We start from the raw sequence: 15,864 nt of genomic DNA, 5'->3' as shown, positions 1-15,864 counted from the left end.
AGGCCCGCCTAGTCTACAAAGCAGTTCCAGGACAGCTAGAGCTGTTACACGGAGAAACCTTGTCTCAAAAAAACAAAAGAAAAAAAAAAAGAGTAGAAAATGGGGAGTTAAATGTTTTTTATTCAATGGACTAGTTGAAACCTTTGCATAAGGTCTTGATTACCCTTCAACTGTAGCTTTCTAGTATTATTTTCTCTATATCATCATGTAACTAACTACTTGTACTCTTTCATATTTCTTCAGGAAAGTTGCAAACATTGGCAGTGTTGTTGCGGCAGCTCAAGGCAGAGGGCCACCGGGTACTCATTTTCACCCAGATGACCCGAATGCTGGATGTATTGGAGCAGTTTCTCACCTACCATGGTCACCTATATTTGCGTCTGGATGGGTCTACTAGAGTTGAGCAGAGACAGGTAACTGTGAGGCATCCTTAGCCCTCTGGAGACTCCCCTCAGCTTCTGTTTCTTTTTCTCAAGCTTTCAGCTTAGAGAAGGGACCTTAAAAATTAAAAAGCCTTTGGTTTGTTTTAGGAATAAGTCTCCAAATACCATCTTTTTTCCCTTTCCTTTTAGGCCTTGATGGAACGGTTCAATGCAGACAAACGCATATTCTGCTTCATCCTTTCAACTCGAAGTGGGGGTGTGGGTGTGAACCTGACAGGAGCAGACACTGTTGTTTTTTATGACAGCGACTGGAATCCCACCATGGATGCTCAGGCCCAGGATCGCTGTCATCGAATTGGTCAGACTCGGGATGTCCACATCTATAGGTATTGCCTGGTCTTACCTTACTTCCTCTTTATGTACAGGATATCTTGATATATTTGGCTGTTTACACCACTTCCATTTCCTAGGCTTATCAGTGAACGAACAGTAGAGGAGAACATTCTAAAAAAGGCAAATCAGAAGAGAATGTTGGGAGACATGGCCATTGAGGGAGGCAACTTCACTACAGCCTATTTTAAACAGGTACAAAATAAAATCCTTCAGTCTAGACAGAAGAGAACTTTTGTTCTTGAGACTTCCTTTGTTTGCTAGACAGCTGTGCTTTGACCTCCACAGATCTGTCTCTCAATCTGTAGTACTTCCATACCTCAACCTTTTTTTGGCCTAGAGGTAATATTCCATTGGCTGACCTCTTCCCTTGTTATATCCAACAGCAGACCATCCGAGAGCTGTTTGATATGCCTCTGGAGGAGCCGCCCGGCTCCTCTGCATCTTCTGTCCCTGAAGAGGAAGAGGAGGCTGTGGCCAGCAAGCAGACTCATATTTTGGAGCAGGTAACAAAAGAGGGGTCAATCCTAATTAGCACTGCTGCTTAGATATATGTTGGCTTTCATTTATATTTGAATGTGTCAGGGGGAAGTACAGCTTCTACTAGTTCCCAGTTTATAATCAGTGGTTTTTTGTTTTGTTTGATTTTCTTTTCTTTCTTTCTTTTTTTTTTTTTTTGGTTGTTGTTGTTGTTTTGGGGTTTGTTTTGTTTGTTTTGGTTTTTCGAGACAGGGTTTTATATGTATATTCCGAAATACATAAGTACAACCTGTTCAGTCCATTTAATATTATTCATGCATGTTTTCAGAGCTGACCATTTGGTACTGGATAACCAATCGGTGTGCTCTCCCTGGGGAGACTGTCCCTCGTGCTCTCGGCACTCCTTAGTTGCCTGTAGTTCTTTGTGTAGTGTTGTGGCCTCATGGTCTTTCCCCATCCACTTTGGCGCATCTGTTGCTGTTGTCCTTGTTCAGCTAATGTTTAGGCAGCCATGTTCGTGAGACTTCATGGTTGTAGCTTCTGACATTACTAAGAGACACAGTCTCACAACAAATTGCCTGATCTCTCTGGCTTTTACAGTATTTCTGCCCCCTTTTCCAAAATGTCCCCTGAGCCTTAGATGTGGAGTTATTTTGTGGATGTATCCATTGGGACAGGGTTCCATGACTCTGCATTTTGATTGGTTATGGTTTTCTGTAGAGATACTTGGTTTTGTTTGTTTTTTTTTTTTTTTTGTTGTTGTTGTTGTTGTTTGGTTTTTGTTTTGTGGTTTTGTTTGGTTTTCTTTTTTTTTCTTTTGGGTTTTTTGTTTGTTTGATTTTTTTAGTTTTTTAAGACACGGTTTCTCTGTGTAATAGCCCTGGCTGTCCTGGTACTCACTCTGTAGACCAGGCTGGCCTCGAACTCACAGAGATCTGCCTGCCTCTGCCTCCAGAGTGCTGAGATTAAAGGTGTGTGCCATCACTGTCCAGCTCTTTTTAACTTTTTAAAAATTGTATTTATTACTTTATATGTCTCTGTATGGGTGTGTGTGCTGTGGCACTCCCATAAAGAGACACACAAGGTAATAAATGTAATTTTGTGGAGGCCAAAGGACAACTTGTAATAGTTATCTCCTCACTATGTGCATTCCAGGGAATTTAATTAGCAAGTATCTTTACCTGCTGAGTTATCTTCCCAGCCAAGATTTTAAAGGGTTTTTTTTGTTTGTTTGTTTTGAGACATTGTCTACTTCCTGGAGTACAGGACAGGCTACAGATAGGACTCAAGTGCTTCAGAAAGAAACTGGAGCCAGCCTGGTCTACAGCTACACAGAGACTTATTTCAAAGTAGGGAGGAGGGTCTAGAGAGGTGGCTCAGCTGTTAAAAGCACTTACTGCTCTTGCAGAGGACCTAGGTTCAATTCTCAGCACCTACATGCTGGCTCACAATCTTCTGTGACTCTAGTTCTAGAGAATCCAGTACCTTTTCCTGACCCCTTAAGGCATGAGGTGCACATACATACAGGGAAACACTACACATATAGTACATAAATCTAAAAATGGTGATTCTTGGGCCTCCATTTCAAAACCTACTAAACTATAATTTTTTTAAATAGATGCATATAATTTTTAATAGTAAATATAATTGAACATACAACAATACTGACAACTCTTCTCCAGAACAAATACTCATAATTCAAATCATAGAACCATAGATGTAGATATAATACTGGAATTGTTCTTTGCATTTGTTTGTTTGTTTTCTTAAGTGTTGGTTCTAAGCATCTTTCTCTTATATTTTTTCAGAACCACCTTTAAGTGAGCCTAAGGGGGAGGGTTTTACTTGAGGTAAATGTGCCAAGGTCTGATTTGATATTATCCCTGGACTCAGCACCATGGGTGTACTTGCTTATCTAACCCAGAATAGCCACTGAATGAATCCCCAAGTTTACTAATGGAATCAAGAATAAAGGAGTTGCCTGTTTCCTTATAACTGAAGTTTAATGGAGAGATGGGTGCATCTCAAAGTAGTAACTATGTGTCTCAAAGCTTGGAGGACATTGGTTGATGAAAAAAGCTACTTAGCTATGGTCATCTGCCTTTGCTATAGAGTATGCAATATATTATGTAGCATGCAGTATGTTGTATAATTCTTAGAAAAATGGAAAATAAACTACAGGTGTAGAAGAGCATCATGGAAGGTTACTTACCAGATACTTTCTTGTCACAGAACACATGCTCTAGACATTGTTTTTTAAGATTTATTTAATTATTGTGTGTGGGGAGGGTAAACACATGCTACAGCTTACATGTGGAGGGTCAGAGGACAATTTTGTAGAAGTTGTGGGAGTCAGGGAATCTCCTTTTTTTTTTTTTTTTTTTTTTTTGGTTTTTCGAGACAGGGTTTCTCTGTGTAGCTTTGCGCCTCTCCTGGAACTCACTTGGTAGCCCACGCTGGCCTCGAACTCACAGAGATTCGCCTGGCTCTGCCTCCCGAGTGCTGGGATTAAAGGCGTGCGCCACCACCGCCGCCCGGCGGGAATCTCCTTTTAAAATGTGGGTTTCAAAGGTACAATTCTGGTCATTAGGTTTGGTGGCCATTGCCTTTCCCCACTAAGCTAATTCAGTGGCCCATAGGCAGCTGCTCATAGTGGGTTTGATGTGAATTTAATTGTGCGTGCGTGTGTGTGTGTGTGTGTGCGTGCGTGCGTGTGTGTGTGTGTGTGTGTGTGTGTGTGTGTGTGTGTGTGTACGTACATGAGTATAGGTGCTCACAGAGAGCATTGGCATCCCTGTAGCTAGAGTTTACAGGCTGTTATTACAGGCTGTTATGAACCGCTCAAAGTAGGTTCTAGGAACTGAAAGGATCTTCTGCAAGAGCAATAGGTGTTCTTCTGAGCCATCTGTCCACCTCTCACTTTGTGATTTTGTTCTTCATAGTTTTGTTGCTGGGGATGGAACCGATGATTTAGGCAAGTATTCTACCAGCTACACCCTCAACTGATTCCTACTCTTTTTTTTTTAAAGAGAGAAACTCTAAGGCTAAATTATACAGGAAAGGAAGTAGAGATAGGGGTTCTACAATAGTCATTTGGGTGCTGGGAGTGTAGTGCAATGGCAGAGCACTTGCCTAGCATGCATGAGGTCCTAGGTTCAATTCCCAGCTCTAGGGAAAAACAACAACAACAAAACCTGTGCTCAAAGAAAACAAAAACTAGATAGATAGATAGATAGATAGATAGATAGATAGATAGATAGATTAGTCATTTGTTCCCTAGTGGGAGAGCTAGTGAAATCCATTCCATCATGTACTGAGTATTGATTTGCTTTGGTAATTCTGGTTGCAGAACATTGCTGAGTTCAGGTATAATTCTGTTTTTTATATAAATTTGGATTCAAATGTTTTTTGTTTAAGAGATTTTTACTTGAGATAGAGTCTGACTATTAAAGCTTGGCTGACAGGGGTCTCTTTATTTAGACCAGGCTGGCCTAGAACTCACAGATAATTTACCTACCGTTTCCTCCTCAGTGCTGGGGATCAAAGGTGTGTGCTGCCACACCCAGCTGCCTCAGGTGTTTCTGCAGGAATGTAATGCAGGCATTCAGGAGGCAGAGGTAGATGCAACTCTGTTAGTTCAAAGATAACCTGGTCTACACATTGAGTTCCAGACAGCCAGGGTCACATAGTAAGACCTTGTTATCCTTGTCATAAATAAATAAAATGTAATTACAAGACATAAATAACTTTATTTTGTGTTGTTTTGAGGCAGGCTCTTGTCATGTGTCTCTGGCTTGCCTGGAACAGTCTGTGAAGAGCAGGCTGACTTCAAACTTGCAGCAGTGCTGTTTGTGCCTCCCGAGGGCTGAGATTATGGGCATGTTCCTGCAACATGCCATGAAAAGTTTTTCACTTTCTTGTTTTGTTTAAAAAAATCTTTTTACTTTTAATTATGCATATGTAATGTCTATGTGTAGATATTTGCACATGAGTGCAGTTACTGTGGGAGAGCAGAGGGATTGGATTCCCCCTAGAGCTGGAATTAAGCTACCTGATAGGTCCTCTTCAAGAGTGGTAAGGTTTCTTTAGAGTCGAGGCATCTCTCCAGCTCCATCACCCTTTTTTCTTTGTTTGTTTGTTTTTTGTTTTTGGACACAGGGTTTCTCTGTGTAGCTTTGGAGCTCGTCCTGGAACTCACTCTGTAGACAAGGCTGGCCTCGAACTCACAGAGATCTGCCTGGCTCTGCCTCCTGAGTACTGGGATTAAAGGCGTGCGCCACCACTGCCCGGCTTGAAATTTTTTTTATTGTTCATTATATACATATGTGCCGTCACATGCATATGGGGATCAGAGAGCAACTTTCTAGACTCCATCTCCTTCCAGTATGGGTTCTGAGGATCAAAGTCAGGCTGTCAGCCTTGCTGGACAAGTGCTTTTACCCGCTGAGCCATTTTGCTGGCCTCCAGATTCTTAAATTTCTTGTTTTGTGTATACTTTGTTTTTCTTCTGTACACCTTGAAGGCATTGTGCCGGGCAGAAGATGAAGAAGATATCCGTGCAGCCACCCAGGCCAAAGCCGAACAAGTGGCTGAGCTTGCAGAATTTAATGAGAATGATGGGTTTCCTGCTGGTGAGGGAGAGGAGGCCAGTCGACCTGGGGCTGAGGAGGAGGAGATGTCCAGGGCTGAACAGGAAATTGCTGCCCTTGTAGAACAGGTTAGTGTTGGATCGGCTACCACTTCTCTTCATCTGTCATAACTTATGCCAGCGCTCAGACCTTTTTTTCTTCTTCTGGCTTCCCTGGTGATAATAATGGTGATAGGCCCTGAGCTCTAGGTCCTTCTGTTTATCCCCTTACTCTTCCCTACAGCTGACTCCCATTGAACGCTATGCCATGAAGTTCCTAGAGGCTTCACTGGAGGAAGTAAGCCGAGAGGAGCTCAAGCAGGCAGAAGTAAGTCTTTCTGGGGAATGAGATAGTGGAAGCTGCTCATTTCTACTCTGGCTCGCTTTGCTCTGCCTCTTGCTGACCGTGTTGGGCTATGTTGTTGGTAGGAACAAGTGGAAGCTGCACGAAAAGACCTGGATCAAGCCAAGGAGGAGGTGTTTCGACTGCCCCAAGAGGAAGAGGAAGGGTCAGGGGCTGGGGATGAAATGTCTGGTGGGACTGGTGGAGGCAGCCACCGGCGCAGTAAGAAAGTCAAAGCTCCTGAGAGGCTGGGGACTCGTGTCAGTGAGCGTCTTCGTGGAGCTCGAGCTGAGACTCAAGGAGCCAACCACACTCCTGTCACATCCACCCATCCTACCTGCAACACCTTCATGCCTCCCCAGTGCAGCCCTGTGAGAGAACGAATTCCCAGGCCAGTGCCTAGGCCTCGACATGCTCCTGCTCCTGCTCCCGCTCCCGCTCCCGCTCCCGCTCCCGCTCCCGCTCCAGCTGTAACTTCTGCCCTACCCACAGCTCCCATACCCATTTCAGCCCCCAATCCAGTAGCTATTCTTCCTGTCCATATCTTGCCTACTCCTGCACCTCTGCTTCAGCTCCCTCCATCTTGTTCTTCTCCTACTTGCATCCCTCCTTCTGCCTGTACCCCTCCACCCACTTGTACCCCCTCACCAGCTCAAGCCTCTCATTTGACCACTTCTTCACCAACCTCTCTTGATTCCCTTCCTGTGCCCATCTCTCCTGGGGTTACCAACCTTCCTTTGAACTCAGAAGGAGAGCTGTGTGCACGAGAGTTGGTACCTGTGGAGTCCATAGAGCTGCCTGGAATGACCAATTCTGAGGCTTCCCTGGTTAGGCTTGTGCCTCCGAAGGATCTTTTGCCAGGGTCTGTTGATATTCTGCCTGAGTCAGAGAAGAATCTTGTAACTCCTGCACCCAGTTCAACCCTGGAGGCTGACACCATCCCCAATGGTCAGGAGCAGGAGGTGCCAGGTCCTGAGGAGGGGACCAGTCCCACACTGCTCCCTGGTGGTGAGGGGTTGACCGTGAGTCTGAGTGAGAGCAATGGGCTGGAGCTCCCACCCTCAGCAGCATCTGATGAGCCACTTCAGGAGGTATTGGAGGCTCACAGGAACTTGGAAGAAACGGGAGAGGTTCAGATCCCAATCTCCAACCCAGAAAAGCCACAAGAACTTGTTAGTGCCGAGGTTACAGCCCCATCAACCTCACCTTCAGCCACCTCCTCTCCTGAGGGTCCTTCACCTGCCCGACCCCCACGGCGTCGCACCAGTGCTGATGTGGAAATCAGGGGTCAGGGGTCTGGCCGGGCAGGACAACCCCCAGGTCCCAAAGTGCTTCGAAAGCTGCCAGGACGGCTGGTAACTGTGGTGGAAGAAAAAGAACTTGTGAGACGACGGCGACATCGGGGAACTGCCAGCACCCTAGTACCTGGGGTATCTGAAGCTAACACCAGTCCAGGAAGCCCATCCACCCACAGCATGTCAGGGCCAGAATCCTCACCTCCCAGCAGTGGGCCCTGTGAAGCTGCTCCTTCATCTTCACTGTCCACCCCAACCCAGCATCCCTTCATAGCTTGTCGTCACATTGAACTGGGTATGACTGGTGGGGGCAGCCCAGAGAATGGAGAAGAAGCAGAGCTTACCATCACTCCACCTGCTGTGAAACGTCGGAGGGGAAGGCCCCCCAAGAAGAACAGGTCTCCAGCAGATGCTGGGAGAGGGGTGGATGAGACCCCTTCATCCGTCTCTAAGGGGAAAACCAACGGGGTTGACCCAGTCCCTGGGCCCGAGACAGTAACTGTTGCAGAGCCTGCCCTCAGGCCCCAGTTGGTTCCTAGGCCCCAGCCTCTTGGACCTGAACCAGTTCACAGGCCAGAGCCCATCCTATCACCTGTGGAAAAAAGACGACGTGGGCGTCCCCCTAAAGCAAGGGATTTGCCCATTCCTGGGACCATATCCTCTCCAGGGGATGGCAACTTAGAGAGCCGGACACAGCCACTCCCCGTCCCTGCACCCCTGACACCACTCCCACCACTTCTAGCCTGTCCCACTGCTGTCGCCAACACTGTCACCACTGTCACTATTTCAACCTCCCCACCTAAGCGGAAGCGAGGCCGACCTCCCAAGAATCCACCATCACCTCGGCCCAGCCAGCTCCCTGTCTTGGACACCGACAGCCCTTCTGTCCTTGAGAGTTGTGGATTGGGGGTGCGGCGGCAACCCCTGGGCCAGGCGGAAAGTGAAGGCAGTTCCTCTGATGAGGATGGAAGCCGCCCTCTCACCCGCCTGGCCCGTCTACGGCTTGAAGCAGAGGGCATTCGGGGACGAAAGAGTGAAGGGTCCATGGTGATGGCCGTAATTCAGGATGACCTGGATTTAGCAGATAGTGGGCCAAGTGGGTTAGAACTGACACCACCTGTGGTCTCATTAACTCCCAAATTTCGATCAACCCGCCTGCGTCCAGGGTCTCTAGTTCCCCCACTAGAAACTGAAAAAATGCCTCGCAAAAGGTCAGGGGCTCCAGTTGGGAGTTCTGGGATGGCAAAGCGGGGCCGCTTGCAGCCCCCAAGTCCCCTGGGGCCTGAGGGTTCAGTAGAGGAGTCAGAGGCAGAAGCCTCAGGTGACGAGGAGGAAGGAGATGGAACCCCACGCCGCCGAACCGGTCCCCGCAGGCTCGTTGGGACCACCAACCAAGGGGACCAGCGTATCCTGCGTAGTAGTGCTCCTCCCCACCTCTCTGTCCCTACTATTAGTCACAGAGGTCGCAAGGCCAAGACGTGAGTGGGTAAGCCCTTACCTAGGTGTCCCACCATGGTCTCTTCCCCATGCCCAGGCCTGACTCTGTTAACCACTACTTGAAGTCTGAGGGGGAAAGCCTCCAGGGAGACATAGGGGGCTGTCTCCCTTTCCACCAAAGTAGGGGGTAGGTAACTGGTTGTCATGGAAATGGGGCTCATCACAACCCCCCTTCTCTCCTACCCTACATAGCTGGGCAGTGTTAAGGGTGGCAAGATAGTCTCTGTCCCCACCCCCTTGTACTTGATTCCCCAGCTGTCTTTCACAGCCTCAAACCCTTAGGGAAAGGGGGAGGGGCTTTTCTTCAATGAGGTGGGATGGGTTTGTTTTTTTTTTTTTTTTTCTTTCTTTTTTTTTTTTTTTTTTAAGAAGAAAACATAATAAACTTAGTTTCTGTACAAGCATCCGTGTAAGGAGGCTTCTGATTTTCTGGTCTGGTGGAGGGTTGGGTGGGAACTTGGACATAATTTTTCACCTCCCTCTTGCAATGACCCATACCTGATCTCTAATTCAAGATTGTATACTTTTAAAGCAGAACTTAACCCCTCTCTCAGTCAAGAAAAGGAAAGATTGTCAAATCTGATCTGATAGGCTATGTAGTCTCAGTTTTAGACCACTCAGACATACTCTTTTCTCTGACTCTTGAACTTTCCCTCACTCAGCTCTCCAACACCTTGGAGTTCCCTTTCAACCTCCTTGCTCAGGTGCTTCCTTACACTCCTTTCTTCAGAAAGCAGGCATCCTCCATTTGCTTCATGCCTTGGCCCTCCTCTGCTCTCCATCTAGCCAAACTGGTTTGAGTTGGCCATGCCCCTTCCCAGCTCCCTGGGCTCTTCACATGGTGGCTGGCCCCACAACTCTACCTTGGCTTGGCTTGGAGCCATGAGTCAGCTTCATCTCCACCCAAGCCAAATCAAACCTGAGGCAGGAGCCGAAACTCACAGTCCCTCAAAGCCTATAGCCAGGTAAGAATCTATGTTCATGTTTATAGTTTCTGACCTTAACTCCCTGGGCCCTCCTCTTGGAGCTCTTCTCATTTGCTGACGCTTCAGTTCTTGCCTCAACTTGACATTGCAGCTTTGCTACACATCCTTTTGCTCTCTCATCTCTCACTTTTTGCATTTTCTTTACTTGTGCTTGGGGGAACCACAGGTGGTTTAGTTTTGTCCAAGCTGTAGGAGAATGATTGGACATGAGGGTAGAAAGATATTTTGATGTGCACAGAGGGTCTGAGTGAGTAAAGAAGACACTGTGCAGGTTTCTGTATGGGCAGTGAGGTTACTGGAACTCTGCTAATCTGGTTGTGTTGTATGGTCTGGGTTAAAATGGAGAGAGAAGGTGGCAAGAAGGCATCATAACAAAGATAGTTTCAGGGTTTGGGGCTTTTTGGTTGTTGTGTTTTAGTTTTTGTTTTGAGACAAGATCTCCTATCCTCAAACTCTTGAGCTAGTAATGCTGGTCTTGAACTCTTGATCTTTCTGCTTCCACCTGTCCAGAATTGGGATTATAAGTGTCTGCCACTACTACTGGGTTAGGTGTTAGTTTGATTTTAAGGTTTTTTTTTTTTTTTTTATAAACAGCAAAAAAGAACTGTATGATTTTCCCTTCATCCCCAGAACTGTTTTCATGTCAGGTGTAGTGGCGCACGCCTTTAATCCCAAAACTCCAGTCAGAGGCAGGTGGATCTCTGTGAGTTCTAGGCCAACCTGGTCTACAGAGTGAGTTCCAGGACAGCCAGGACTATATAGAGAAACTCTATTTTAAAAAAAAAAAAAAAAAAAAAAATTGTCTCAGCACAAGGGAGCAGAGGCAGGGGATCTCTGAATTTGAGGCCAGGCCTGTCTACATAGTTCCAGGCTGGTCAGGAAGAGCTACATAGTGAGACCCTATCTCAAAACAAAATAAGGCACTTACTCAAAGGTTTTGAGATTCTATGTCCTGTTTCTCAGTATGCTTCTCTGTACTTGCTGAAATACAAGTATATTCACACATGCTTGCCTTCAAAGATTTAGAATCTTAAACTGATGGAAAGGATTCCATCCACGCATTTAGTCTCCTGGCCTGAGTCACTGGAGGAATTTCCCAGTACAACTGCATTCCTAAGTATAGGGTTAGAACAGTAGATAGCATGCTTTGAGAAGGGTGGAGTCACCATGCCAGAGCAAGAGCTCATTTGTTGGGCTTAAAAGTACCTTGACTGTATCGCCCACAGGTGATGGAGGACGAGGAGAAGGCAGCGGAGAGCTTGATGAGCAACATGGAAGCTGCTCATTCTCCATCCCCTATCCACTGCTGCTGGCTCCGCCTCCGCTACTTGGCAGCTACTAGCATTATCTGTGGCTGTTCTTGCCTGGGAGTCATGGCCCTTGTGTTTGCCATCAAGGTGAGGAATAAAATTCCTGTGGGTACAGGGGTGGGTATAAGAAAATGATTTTGTGTATCTGATCTGTCTACAGTTAAACAGTTACTAAATACCTACTGATGCTTAGTGCCAGAATAAGAATGTTTTCAAAGGACCCATGTCTTGTGAAAGAGATAGTTGTAAAAATGGATAATTAGGTGAATGCAGCTCATTTACACTGTGGTACAGGGGAAGCACAAGGTACTTTAGAAACAGAGGAACAAGGAAAGGTGTGTGTGTGTGTGTGTGTGTGTGTGTGTGTGTGTGTGTGTGTGTGTGTGTGTGTGTGTAAAACAGAGAATAAATCTGTTAGAGTAAGTGGCTACCAAAGCATTCACAAGATGACCACAAGAAGATCACTTTTAGAGGGTGAGTGTATGAGGTGAAAGGAAGTCCAGATAAAGGCAGCAGTGAGTACAAATGTGGATTCAATGAGGAATACTGAGAATTGACATCAAACATCTAGAGTCCTGAGGGCCACCAATTCTGTACTTTTGAATTTTGACTTTATCTCGAATACTAGAGAGCAATGTAAAAATTATTTCAGAGGAGTGACGTGGCCAGATTTGTGTTTCAGAAAGATCTACTCAAAGCCTCCTTTGAGGTTGAATCACAAGGGGCAAAACTACAGGCAGACAGTTGAGTAGTGATAAGAGCAATATCCAGGATCTGGAAGAAGCAGTGTAGTTGTTAGAGATTCACTGTACCCTTTTTTGTGGTTGGGTTCAGGGTGGCATTGCTAGGAATTGAGCCCAGAGCCTTACCCATGATAAGTGCATTGTTACTAAGCTCAACATACATGTGTGGCTACTGGAAGGCTATTCAAGCTAACTTAATACCATTCTGGAATCTTATCACCCCCTGGATGTATCTTGACAATCAGAAACACTTTCTGTCACCATAAGAATTTCACTGGGGCAAACTCATAAAAAAGGATCCTTTGTGATGAAAATGATGATGCCTATTGAACCATGAGAGATTTGACTAGATAAGACTCATTGAGTCAAGAATTCCAAATTCCAGATAGAAAAGAATGGGAATAGAAGGACTTAAAAGTATTTTCGAGTCCAAAAATGTAGTTCAACAGAGAACTTGGCTGGTATGCCCAGGCCCTGATTCCATCATCATACCACAAAACAAACCAAAGTCATTAAAAAGCACTTTCCCAAGGGCAATGTTCTAAGCTAACTGTGGCCAATTGAAACGTAGGCAGGACTGTGATGAATAGAGTGTGTTGTAGATGAGACCAGAAAGACAAATGAAAGGATGTAAAATGTTTGGGTGTGAGAATATGAGCTATGATAGATCAAGGAGAGGAATAGGGCAGTGGGCACTTTGGGACAGAAGCAGGGGGAGAATCTAACCAAGAACCTGCCCCCACAGGCAGAAGAGCGGCATAAGGCAGGCCAGTCGGAGGAGGCCATATACTGGGGGGCCCGGGCCCGGAGACTCATTCTGGCCAGTTTTGCTGTCTGGTTTGCTGTCCTTGCTCTGGGTCCCTTGCTGCTGTGGCTACTCTCCTACACCATTGCGCAGGCTGAGTAACCCTGGTTGGCCTTTGCTGAGAGCCAGTCAAGACCTGGATCCAATCCAACAGTGCGGCAGTGCTCAGTTCTGGTGACAGGAGTGGTTCGTGGTTCTTCCTGTCTGGAAGGACGTTGCCCTTCTCGGGAACCATTGGAAGAGCTCATCTAGGCTATTCAAAGCACCTGAGACTTCACGGGGAGGTCAGCCTGCTCTATTCTTTCATTACCCTCTGCTTTGTCTCCCTACCCCTCCATCCTAGGAGCCTCCATTCAGAGAAAGGATTGAAAACCAGGCTTGATTTTATTAGAATTTGTTTTGTAATAAAAACCTTTTTTGGTGATGAAATACTGTCTAATTGTTCTTTTTACTGCTTTCCCTTGGGCCTTTGGTAAAGGCAAGACTAAGCATCTAAGTGATGACTTAAGCCTGCGTCTGACCTCTAACCTCTACCTAGGATTAGGACTTTTTTTTTTTTTACTTTTTTGGGGAAGTTTCCCTTGGGGGAAAAAACCAGCTTCTTATCTATCAGCCATGACTCTGAAGCCAGACAAGAATAATAGTAGTAACTCACACACATTTGTTGAGTAGGCACTGGCAGGCTGAGCTTCAGGCACTGCTTCTTTCCTCTGAGTCCTCACAGTGACTCAGTAGTAGGTGCCATTGTTCTTTATAGCTGAGGAAACGGGTGTTTGTGAGTCCTAGACCCTAAAGCTAGAAAGTAGAAAGGTAGCTTGAATTCAGACAGTTTGCTTCCAGAGGAATGATTACAAGAACCACCACCCTGTACACTGACAGTTGTATGATTAAGCATATTTTATGTTTTTATCCTGGGACTCCTGATAATATTTTAAACTTCTAGGGTCTATAGATGTACATATTGGGCATGTATTTTTGTTTGTTTTATTGAGTCAGACTACTCAAAGTCACTATGCCAATGCTGGGATTACTAGTGTGCACCACCATGCTTGACTGTTGGTGTTGCTGCTTTGTTTTCTAAAATGGCAAGGTCATGTAGCCCAGTCTGGCCTCAAACTTGATCCTCCTGCTGCTGCCTCCTGAGAATTACAGAATTAATCCTGCTAGAATTACAGACATACACAACCACACTCAGCTTAAATATTTTCTTAAAGTTTGGAAACATAACTCACAAGCAGACTCCAGACAAATGTATAGTTTAAATTAACGCCTAGCCAGTACCTGAAAGCTACTGTTCAAATGGGTTGTTGTCAGCACTGCGAGACCTTAGTACCCTCCAATCATTTCTTATCACAAGTGACCACTGTCCTGACTTCTCACATGTAGTTTTGCTTGAGTCTGCTTTAGAGAAGTGACAGTCAGTCAACCAATCAAGAATAAACAAGCCGGGCGGTGGTGGCGTACGCCTTTAGTCCCAGCCCTCGGGAGGCAGAGCCAGACGGATCTCTGTGAGTTCGAGGCCAACCTGGGCTACCAAGTGAGTTCCAGAAAAGGCGCAAAGCTACACAGAGAAACCCTGTCTCGAAAAACCAAAAAAAAAAAAAAAAAAAAACGAAAAAGAAAAAGAAAAGGAAGGAAGGAAGAAAGGAAAGAGAAAGGAAGGAAGGAAGGAATGTTTAAAGTAGTATATATAGACTGGGGGCCACTTGGGAGACAGAGTCAGGAGTATCTCTGTGAGTTCAAGGCCAACCTGGTTACAGAGCAAGTTCCAGGACAGTTGGAACTGTTGCACAAAGAAACCTTGTCTCTAAAAACAAAGTAGGGGGGGGCAGGGAGGCAGCATGCATATGAAGGCTGGAGAAACATTCCACAGTTAAGAGCACTTGTTCTTGCAGAAGACCTGGGTTTCATTCCCCATGTCTACATGGTGATTCCCACCTCTGTAATGGCAGTTCCAGGGGTTTCCACTACCTTCTACAGGTACCAGGCATATATGTGGTGCACATACTTACAAGCAGGCAAAACATTCATACATAAAGCTATACTCACATACACACAAAAATCTTTTTAATTAATTAATTTATTTATTTTAATTTATTTTGCAATACAATTCAGTTCTACATATCAGCCACAGATTCCTTTGTTCTCCCCCCTCCCGTCCCCCTCACCTTCCCCCCAACCCCACCCCCCATTCCCATCTCCTCCAGGGCAAAGCCTTCCCCACAGACTGAGGTCAACCTGGTAGACTCAGTCCAGGTAGGTCTAGTCCCCTCCTCCCAGGCCGAGCCAAACAATCCTGCATAGGCCCCAGGTTTCAAACAGCCAACTCATGAAATGAGCACAGGACCTGGTCCCACTGCCTGGATGCCTCCCAAACACACACAAAAATCTTAATGGGACACAAGAGCACCTTCCTCAAAAATAATTATGGCTTGGAGAAAACAATGAGGAGTTAAGAGCACTTACTGCTCTTGCAGAGGACCCAAGTTTGGTCCCCAGCACCCACATCCAGCAGCTCACATCTACCTATAAAACTCTAGCTCCAGGGGATTCAGTAATCTATCAAGCCTCTGTGGGCACACATGTAAATAAAAGTAAATTTAACTTTAAAGAGATGGAGTCATATATCTTTTTGTCTTCGCTCTTAACATTTGTGTAGTGAGTATTATGTACAGCTGTAGTTTTGTTGCTATGTTATATGAATACATATAATTCATTCGTTTCCTGTTGGTAGCATGTGGGGGTGTTCCCAATTCGTGAACGTTATACCATGCTACTATAGATACTCTTGTACTGCCTCTTCCCCCTCACTGTTTTTTACACAGGGTCTCACTATGTAGCTCTAGCTATCCTGGAATTCACTATTTAGACCAGGCTGACCTCTACCTCTCTACTTGCCATGCATCACCATGCCTGCCTGGCTCTTGGACATGTCTTTTGAAGTCCATGTGCCTCACGAATAGAATTTTTGAGTGACTTTATCATAATTCAGAAAGAAAACGGAA

The 15,864-nt window shown here is 45.7% G+C and overlaps 2 protein-coding genes across 5 annotated transcripts in view; both read left to right on the top strand.

Moving 5' to 3' along the window:
- The window catches only part of Srcap (Snf2 related CREBBP activator protein), a 54,743-nt gene extending 43,522 nt beyond the window's left edge, over window positions 1-11,221 (top strand). The window contains exons 28-35 of one of the 4 annotated variants that reach the window (XM_052760716.1): window positions 244-413; window positions 573-769; window positions 854-968; window positions 1,160-1,279; window positions 5,776-5,970; window positions 6,125-6,208; window positions 6,310-8,923; window positions 9,746-11,221. In XM_052760716.1, coding sequence (XP_052616676.1) covers window positions 244-413; window positions 573-769; window positions 854-968; window positions 1,160-1,279; window positions 5,776-5,970; window positions 6,125-6,208; window positions 6,310-8,923; window positions 9,746-9,801 — 3,551 coding nt within the window. In that variant the 3' untranslated portion in view covers window positions 9,802-11,221. Of the gene's footprint in view, window positions 1-243; window positions 414-572; window positions 770-853; window positions 969-1,159; window positions 1,280-5,775; window positions 5,971-6,124; window positions 6,209-6,309; window positions 9,369-9,677 lie in introns of those variants that run through there. The other 3 variants (XM_052760712.1, XM_052760715.1, XM_052760713.1) reach the window with 3 other exon arrangements.
- Tmem265 (transmembrane protein 265) lies at window positions 9,866-13,288 on the top strand. The gene is made up of 3 exons (XM_052760717.1): window positions 9,866-9,980; window positions 11,228-11,398; window positions 12,800-13,288. The coding sequence occupies exons 2-3, from the start codon at window positions 11,231-11,233 to the stop codon at window positions 12,959-12,961; spliced, it is 330 nt and encodes a 109-aa protein (XP_052616677.1). The 5' UTR covers window positions 9,866-9,980; window positions 11,228-11,230; the 3' UTR covers window positions 12,962-13,288.
- The last annotated feature ends 2,576 nt before the right edge of the window (window positions 13,289-15,864 follow it).

This window comes from Peromyscus californicus, unplaced genomic scaffold (genome assembly GCF_007827085.1).
Source record: "Peromyscus californicus insignis strain IS unplaced genomic scaffold, ASM782708v3 Scaffold_4__1_contigs__length_199733344, whole genome shotgun sequence".
Taxonomy (NCBI): Eukaryota; Metazoa; Chordata; class Mammalia; order Rodentia; family Cricetidae; genus Peromyscus; species Peromyscus californicus.
The sequence above is the reverse complement of the archived record's forward strand: the minus strand, read 5'-3'. Positions and strand labels throughout refer to the sequence as shown.

Bases quoted from the DNA above. Each gene is read 5' to 3' on its own strand.
- Tmem265 (XM_052760717.1), top strand. From the start codon at position 11,231: ATGGAGGACGAGGAGAAGGCAGCGGAGAGCTTGATGAGCAACATGGAA. The intron at 11,399-12,799 runs GTGAGGAATAAA...CTGCCCCCACAG, and splicing joins CCCTTGTGTTTGCCATCAAG to GCAGAAGAGCGGCATAAGGC.